General features: G+C 47.8%; 1 protein-coding gene across 1 annotated transcript; it reads right to left on the reverse strand.

Moving 5' to 3' along the window:
* Window positions 1–1,628: 1,628 nt before the first annotated feature.
* Window positions 1,629–3,852, reverse strand: LOC133919089 (cationic amino acid transporter 5-like). Its single transcript, XM_062363379.1, has 2 exons — window positions 2,415–3,852; window positions 1,629–2,337 (listed from the first exon to the last, which is right to left on the reverse strand). The coding sequence occupies exons 1-2, from the start codon at window positions 3,770–3,772 to the stop codon at window positions 1,854–1,856; spliced, it is 1,842 nt and encodes a 613-aa protein (XP_062219363.1). The 5' UTR covers window positions 3,773–3,852; the 3' UTR covers window positions 1,629–1,853.
* Between the last annotated feature and the right edge of the window lie 5,304 nt (window positions 3,853–9,156).

A 9,156-nucleotide genomic window follows, 5' to 3' on the forward strand; every position in this document is an offset into this window, starting at 1 on the left:
GTTCTCATCTCTATATAATGTTGTGAGGTACAATCAAATCACTATCGTGGAAGTCATGCAAAGCTTACCTCTTAACTTATCTTTCCGATGACCAATTGTGGATAATAAACTAATTGAATGGCAAAATGTAACCTTTCAATTAATTCACACAAATATTTCTAATGAGAGAGATACGTTTAAGTGGGCTCTAAATGAAAGTGGATTATTTCCAGTCCAAACCATGTATAAGCAAATGATGAATCAACCCACTATGATTTCCCACGAGTGGCTATGATAACTGAAACTCCTTTTAAAGATAAAGATTTTTCTATGGTATATAGTCTGTGGGGTATCTTGACCAAATATAATTTGGCAAAAAGAAATTAGAAGGGTGGTCTGAAGTGTTGCTTTTGCAATCACAATGGAAGCATTCGACATCTTTTTTTTTTAATGTTCCCTAGTCAAGACCATCTGGCAAATTATTATAATAGCTTTGGGTATTAATAGACCTAGGAATATAGCTCATATTGTGGGCAATTGATTACGGGAGGAAGGAACAAAGAGAAAAAACATAATCTTAGTTGGGGTGGTCACTATTTTTTGGGCTATCTGGCTTTGTCGTAATGATATTATGTTTAATAAAAAAATAAATATATTATTTATGCAGGCAATTTTTAGGGAACCTAATAGCTAAGGTTCTGAAGACTATTATAAAAGGAGGAACAAAGTGAAGATATTTTGAAGGTGTGGCACACTCGAGGTGGTAGTAATGAAAACCTTCGCAAAGCATGGATGGCGTTCTAGTTACAGAATAGATGCATGATGCTTTTTTACCATGCTTTACTTTCTTATTGTTGCTAGTTATTAGCCAAAACTTTGTAATAATGACGATGGATGTATGCATCCCAGATGCAAAAAGCTATAGTGTTTTCCATTTTTTTAAATGCAAACATTATAGTACAGCAGCTCAACACGCACGTTCCACACTTGTTGAGTACTGGACGGGTTGGGCCAGATGCAATCCAAGCAAACCTTCCTAACTTGGCCTAACAGGCTGGCCCACTACGGGCACACCTAGGCATGACGTTGTTAGGGCATTGCCCGTCAGGCCTGGCTAACTAATTGGGTCATATCGTACCGACCTGCGTGCTGGAGGCTCGACCCACGACACAACTCGTGAGAGACCGTGACGTGACGTGCCGTGCCGGACGGCAGGGCACGGTGGCAGCGTAGAGGAGCGGCGACGCGAGGGCGGCTGGGGGGCGGGGCGTAGCCGGGTCTAGTCGTGCCGACACGCCGTATCGAGACATCGGTCCAGACACGACCCGTGCAGTGCCTACAGTACCAGGTCACGTGCTGGTCCATTAGACACGGGCCATTTGAATAGCTATAAATCTAAGTAATTCTAAAACTTTTTATAAGTGCAAAATACAAACTGCGTTGTGAAGAACACTTGTTGGACAACTCTATTTTCCGATTCTTTTTTAGGGAGTTTGCATAGTTCTCGTGTCAGATGTGGTGTATTCATACGATCACGATACAAATTCGATCTACTTTTGTACGCTTTATGCAAAAAACGGGGGGGGGGGGGTTGAAAAAAAAAGACCAAAGTGCAAGTAAGGTCTAAGATCACATTGTGAGCAAAGACAGAATGAGGAAGCATCTGAACTTGTTACGAGTCACATGTATACTTGCACTTTCACAGTTGCAATTCCAGTCACGTGAAGATTCCTCGTATCATGGAAGGTACAAAACGCATCGCGTTCGGACAGCACGTATCAGCTGCCACTATATTACTACTGCACGTCACATGACCATGACCATGAGCCGCGGTCCATGGGGATCGAGACTGAGGATGAACAGAGCCGTCCGATCTATTGCCGGTCACCGTCTGCCGCAGCAGCCTTCTCCACGTCCGCCGCGGCCACCTTCTCTTTGTCAGTGGCGACGTCCCCGTCGTCGTCCTCCCCAGCGCACGCGCCGTGCGCGACGTCGTAGGTGGCGTGCAGGCCAACGAGCACGTAGTAGATCAGCATGACGGCGGTGCAGACGCCGAAGCGGACGAAGGCATCCTTTCCGAGCGAGCCCATGAGGAAAAGGTTGGTGGCGATGGAGAGCGAGGGCAGCCACGGCACGAGCGGCACGCCCCACACCTTGGGCGCGCGGGCCGCAGGCACCAGCAGCTGGATGCCCAGCGTGCCGGCCGCCCACGCCGGCACCAGCACGACGTAGCCCTGCCACCGCTCGGGAGACGTACCCCAGTACGCCGCGATGCCGATCGACGAGCCGATGATCAGCAGCAGCATCGCCGTGAACCGCATCGCGTGTGTCCGGCTCGTCACACCCCGCACGTAATACCTGCACCAACAGGTTGTTAGTTTTACAGTGACCACCAGCGAACCGATGGTTGTTGCGTTTTACAAGCGCGTACGTACCGGCGGACGAGGAGCGCGGTGGCCATCATCATGAAGATGAAGAGCGTGCTGACGGAGAGCAGGCTGGAGAGCACATCGAGGCTGGAGAAGAGCGCGATACAGGCGCTGGCGATGGCGATGAGCGCGGTGGCGTGCACGGGCGTGCCGGTCCTCGGGTGCACGAGCGCGAACACGGGCGGGATGATGTGGCTCCGTGCGATGTGCGTCGTGTACCGCGCCTGCCCCAGCGCCCCCACCAGCAGCACCGTCGTCATCCCCTTGAGCGCGCCCAGAGCCACCACGTACTGCGCCCAATGCATCCCCACGTTGCTGAACGCCACAGAGTAGGCCGCGCTCCGGTCGATCGCCGTGTACGGCTGCATCATGCTCAGCACCAGCGCCATCACGCAGTAAATGGCAGTGATCACGGACATGGACCCCAGCAGACCCAGAGGGATGTCCCGCGACGGGTTCTTGGTCTCCTCCGCCATCGTCGCGATGTTGTCGAACCCGCCGTACGCGAAGTACACGATCGCCGCCGCCCGGAACACGCCCGGCACGCCGTACGGCACGAAGGGGGTCAGGTTGCTCGTCTTCGCGTGGAGGAACCCGGCAACGATGACGAACCCGATGACGAGCACGTGCACGGCGGACGCGACCCAGTTGACACGGGAGGTGCCCTTGGAGCTCAGCATGGCCAGGGTCGCAGTGACCGCGATCACCACTACCGCGATGGGGTCCAGCTCGTTGTACCCCTCGGCGAGCGACGTGTGTATGCGCAGCGCGCTCGCTGGCTTGTTGATGAGCGAGGCCAGGTACGAGGTCCAGGAACGCGCCACTGCCGCCGTGCCGATGATGCTCTCGAGGATGAGGTTCGCGGCGGCGATGAAGGCTGCGACGTCGCCGAGCTCGACGCGGAGGTACGCGAAGGATCCGCCGGCCACGGGGATCTCGACGGCGAACTCGGTGTAGCAGAACACCGAGAGCATGGCGGAGAGGCCGGAGGCCACGTAGGAGAGCACGATGGCGGGGCCGGCGTGGTCGTGCGCCTCCTGGCCGGTGAGCACAAAGATCCCGGCGCCGATGACGGAGCCGAAGCCGAACCACGTGAGGTCCCACCACGTGAGGCAGCGGCGCATCTCGTTCTCGCTGCGTCGACGTAGCGCGCCGAGCTCGGCGGCGTCGGTGGAGCGGCCGGCGAGGCGGTCGCGGAGCCGGGCCGGGGTCGCGCTCAGCGCCGCGCGATAGGCGCCCCAGCTCGCGAACGACGGCTCTGGGAAGAAGTCCTCTTTGTGCCACCGCCAGTAGCTCCTTGCTGCCGCGGCCTCCGGTTTGCCTGCACCCGCGTGGTGCTCTCCTGCTGTTTCCACGGGCTCCATGGCTGCAGAGTGGTTGACACCACTCGCGCCTTCGTGTGGAGGGGGGGGGGGGGGGAGCTGGGGAGTGTGGCGAGCTGCAGCTTCAGCCGCGGTCCCGTGCAGATATGGGAGTGCCGATTGGTCACTTGGTCAGTGAGTGAGACGTCTTCGCTTGTAGTTTTGTGCTAATGAGACTCCAATTGGGTTCCATGTCCTATCTAAGAACAGATCTGATGGAAAGCAAAGAACAAGGAACAAATCAACAGTATGAGCGGCATCAACTGGAGCAGTAAAGTTTGGATTTGGAAGCTTGTTCTTGGGCTCTTGGGAGTAACTGATGTGTGATGTAGGTCCTGATTTTCTCCTACTCCGTTTGGCTGATGGACAACGCATTAGTTGGAGTTGGATCAGTGTCTGCACATATATCCGTCAAAAACGTATGCCTCCAATTTGCAATAGAGAGAGACTGTAGACGCATTACATTACAGATACAGGCTACCCCAGATGGCCACATGCAAATAAACAAGTTACTCCCGCTGACTGGTCTGATCGGTGCAGCAAGGGATGACAATGGTATGATTGGTCCTGGCCGGCAGGCGAGCGAGCTCTTTGGAGATTCGCTCGTGGGGAGCGCAGGCCGGCAAGTTGAGCTCATTAGCCCTTGGAAGCAAGCACATGCGGGGCTCGGAGGAAACGGCCGGGCAAGCGGGTCAGCCGAGCAAGGCTCCAAAACTCGCCTGTCGGATCGATGATCCCCTGCCGTGCCATTGGGCACGCGTCCCTTTGGTTGGCTTGTTCACACACCAGCAGCGTTTCTCAGTCCGATGGAACGACCCAACTTCGCGTCCAGATTCCAGACGGGAAAAGACATGAAAGCAAGACAAACTGCCGAATGGGCCTCCGAGTTTTATCCTTTCCAGCGACAGTGACGCAGCACGGCTTGGGGGCATGCGTGCGAAAAGTAAATTTTATAAGATTATATTTAGAAAAATCCTTATAAGATTTTATTTACACTGTTTATCTCGTAATCTAATGATCAGACAAAAAGAAGAAAAATAAAATAAAATGAACATATGTCATCACAGAAAAGAGAGACTTTTGTAAAATAAAATTTTATAAAATTTACTTCCATACGCATGGATCGGCACGAGCCGAAGTCCACGCTTGGGTCCAGCGTCCCGGTGCGCTTGGCCCATCATGCTGCTGTTGATCGCGGGCTGAGGAGGTGCAGACGAGAAGCTACAGCGTCTGCCTCCCTTCAGTGTGCCAGTGTCGAAGTCCATTACTCAACTGCTTCTTTCCCCGTCGCGTGTGCAAGTTCGGCGGTTTCTGATGGGCGCCGCACTGCCACACCTTCTTGGTTGCGCGGAAGAGAAGGGGATGATGGCGTGACATATATACATACGTGATACGCCACACGCAAATCTGTGCATCTAGAAACAAAATATCTTTATCTTCTTTTCTTATTTTTTTTTCTAGGACCAGAGCCAACTGAATCCAGAGGATGGCTTTCCTGTGGAAAGTAGCAGCAAGCAGGCGTTTGGATACCGAGTGGTACATTGGGGTTCTAAGCTGGATGATGTTGGCTATGTACTTTTTTCATCGCAACTCTTGTTTTGAGTTTTCTTTTTAGTCTTCTGAAGTCAATTTGTTTTGATATATTTAGGTGATGGAGTGTAATTGTTATATATATCATGGACATCTTCACCTCTTGTTGGTGTAGAAATCGAAGTTGTATTTCCATTATCTAAAAAAGAACAAACTGAATGCAATCTCTCTGGTAGCAACCTTCGTATGGCCTCTATGAGCACGAACGCCGCAGAAATTGCCACACGCTGCTTGGTTGGATGATTTTTGGTTCATTGGCCTGACAAGGTAACGAATGCTAGCTTATTTCCGGTACTGGCTACCATTTGCAAGGCACAAAAAAATCCTACTCTCCAATGTCTCAAGAGATGTTAAATACTCCAGAAGGGGTGCGTTGGTTGGAGGATATTGTCGGGTTATCACCGGTGCACAACAACTGACAGAAACCTCCAACTCGGTAAAATCTACCACTCAGACAAGTAGCTCATGCTAAAACAGTCTCAACCAAGTTTCTCTAAGTCGGCACAGAGAGGCTAGACTAGCCCACAAAAGGACACACCCTGAAGATTGGCAAGAACGCCATACAACGCCTCCTAGAGATCAATTTGCGAGATATACATCGTGACATCGATGAACATCGCAATAGGGTGGAATATTGAGATAGATCTCCCAGAAGGGCCATGCCAAGTTCCGATAATCATGCTAATACGATTCATAAATATCAGGGCTATGTCTCTGACTACCGGAGAAACACCGCGGTGGTTACTAGATGATGGGCTTTCACAAACTATCTCCGAGCAGTACACTAACCAGATATATTTCAACCCAGTGCGCTGGAGAAGTACAATGGGAGTTCTAATTCGCTAGAATTCCTCTAGATCTATACAACAACTATCTAAGAGATCGGTGGAGATAAGAAAGTTATGGCTAATTACCTACATATTGCATTTGAAGGGTTTGCCCGATCATGATTGACCAATTTACCAGTAGAATCAATTTACTCGTGGAATCAATTGTGTGATCTTTTCTTTGATAACTTCCAAAGAACCTATTAGCGTTCCAAAAAAGAACATGACTTGCACCGCCTTCGCCAAAATGACTATGAGACTCTATGGTAGTTCATCATGAGATTTAGTAACATCAATGTTATAACTCCAAAATTACTGACTCTTCAGTGATTCGAGCTTCTCGACTAGAAGTGCGGAACATAATGCTAACACAAAATATGCCTATGTGTCCCCCTCAAAGTATCAAGGAGCTATTTGAGATGGCTAACCATTGTGTTATAGTTGTAGAAGCAGTTGAATAGAGTTGTTCCCTCAATAACAGGGATAAGTTGCCTCAACCTGGCCTGAAAGGTGAAACATCCAAGTCGGCCAACAAGCGAAGCTTAAGAATAAGGTTGATAAATCCAAGAAAATGAATAAGGTTGATGCATCAAATGTCATGACTGTAACCCACGATAAGGAGTTTAGGTCGCATCGTTTTCCTGACAAAGGGCAAAAAAACCCTCATCGGAGGAGGACACGAATAAAAAGTGGTGTCCTGTTCATAAATCAGATAAATATGACTTGCCTACTTGCCATGTCATGCTTAAACATGTGGAAAAGAAAGAACAAAGTCCTCGAATAGGCCTTCTAACTCTACACCCCGACAGTGCAAAAAAGATGATGAAGATAATGATATGACATTCCAGAGCAGTGAGCATATCATCAACCATATGTTTGAGGATCTACCACCTATAAGTCGAAGCGACAGTTCAAGCGCATAGAAGAGGTCTATGCTACCACTCCTTCAGTGCCTAAGGTCCTCAAGTGGTCAGAAATTCTGATTGCATTAGACAAGAACGAATGTCCCAATTTTAATAGTCACCTAGGTCTTTATCCGATCGTAATCGAGCCCACCATTGACACTTGCAAGGTAAATCGAGTTTTGTCGATGGTGGAAGTCCCTTGAATATTTTGTTCTTTGGTACTTTGGATGTTACATAGGTACCTAGAACAAAGATTGAGCCTATGAAGCATGCCTTCCATGGCATAATCATGGGCTCTTTGATCGTGCCTATCAGCCACAACCAAGTATCGCTCTTGGTCACTTTTGGGATGCTTAAGAATTTTATAATAGAAAAAAATATGTTAGGCATGACAAATTTTGAGACAACATATAATGCTATTCTTGGATGGCTGACTCTGGCAAAGTTCATGGCTAGTGCCACTACATGTACCAGTGCGTTAAGTTACTAGGACCAAAAGGAGCCTTACAGTACATGAAGATAAGCATATGGCTCTAAAGTGTGATAAGAAAAGTCTTGAGCTAGTTGAGCAGTTGTCTTTGCATGATGTTAATTCTATGGAGATGCAATCCAAGCACTCGAGACTTAATGTAACTCCTAAACCAAATGATGACGTCAAAACCATTTTGTTGGACCTAGTAGAGACATCCAAGTATGTTTGGATAGGGCCTGTGTTGGATCCTAAATAGGAATTCGAGTTCCCCACCTTTCTTTGGACGAATGCATATATGTTCACGTGGGAGCCATCTGATATACCTAGAATCCTAAGGGAGATGACCAAGCATAGGCTAACTATTTGATCTAGAGCAAAATATGTTCAGTATAAACTCCATTGTTTCCCTAGCGATCGTTGAAAAATAATTCAGGAGGGAATCGACAAGCTCTAGAATGCAGGCTTTATACGAGAAGTCATTCACCTCGAGTGGTTGACCAATCCTGTGATGGTGAAGAAAGCTAATGGCAAGTGGTGAATGTGTGTGGAGTTCATCGACCTAAACAAAGTCAGCCTGAATGATCCTTTTCCACTTCCGAGGATCGATCGACAGGTTGACTGAACTTTTGAGTGACAAATTAGCATGTGTAAGAAAGACGAGGAGAAAACCTTTTTCATCATGCCTTTTAGAGTTAATTAATATGTAAAGATATCTTTTGGTTTAAAGAGTTCCAGTGGAACTTACTAACGTTATATTCAGATTACTTTTGATAGTCAAATTGGAAGGAATATAGAGGCATACATTGACGACGTAGTGGTAAAGAGCAAAATCAAAGAGGATCTACTTGTTGATTTGCGAGAAACTGTTGACAACCTCAGGAAATATCGAATGATGTTGAATCTTGAGAAGTGTGTTTTTAGAGTTTCCTTGGGAAAGTTGCTCGAGTTCTTAGTGTCCAGTTGAGATATTGAGGTCAACCCCGAGAAGATAAAAGTTATCGAGGATATACGATCTCCAAGCACAAGTCTAAAGAAGTCCTCATCTTTAAGCTTTGAATATAAAAGCTTCGGAGCATGTCCTCATCACCATGCACAAGAAAAGAAGTCCAAAGGCTAACAAGATGTATGGCTGCACTGAGTCATTTTATTTCCCGATTATAAAAAAGGATTATCTTTTTTTAAGCTTATAAGAAATCATGACAATTTTAAGTGAACTGAGCAAGCAAACTCAACATTCTAAGATCTCGAGAGATATCTTTCTTCTCCTCTTGTGTGTAACCTCACCTAACACAAGAGAAGAGTTGTTACTATATATTGCGGCCACACCACAAGTTGTCAATGGAGTTCTCGTGGTTGAATGGGACATAGAAAAAGAGAAGTCAACATTTGGGCTTTTGTGGTTGGATGCAATTTCTAACTAGATAGGCCTATACGAGTAGAACTCAATTTGGTTGGAGGAGATTTCCGACATAAAAGATTCTATTAAGTTGGAGATGATTCTCAACTAGCAAGAATGTTTTAGCCAAGAACCATTCTTGACTAGGTGAGTTCTAATACTGTCAGATCTTTGACTATGTATAATTCGATTGTCCT

The sequence above is a fragment of the Phragmites australis genome, chromosome 1, assembly GCF_958298935.1.
Source record: "Phragmites australis chromosome 1, lpPhrAust1.1, whole genome shotgun sequence".
NCBI classification, from domain to species: Eukaryota; Viridiplantae; Streptophyta; class Magnoliopsida; order Poales; family Poaceae; genus Phragmites; species Phragmites australis.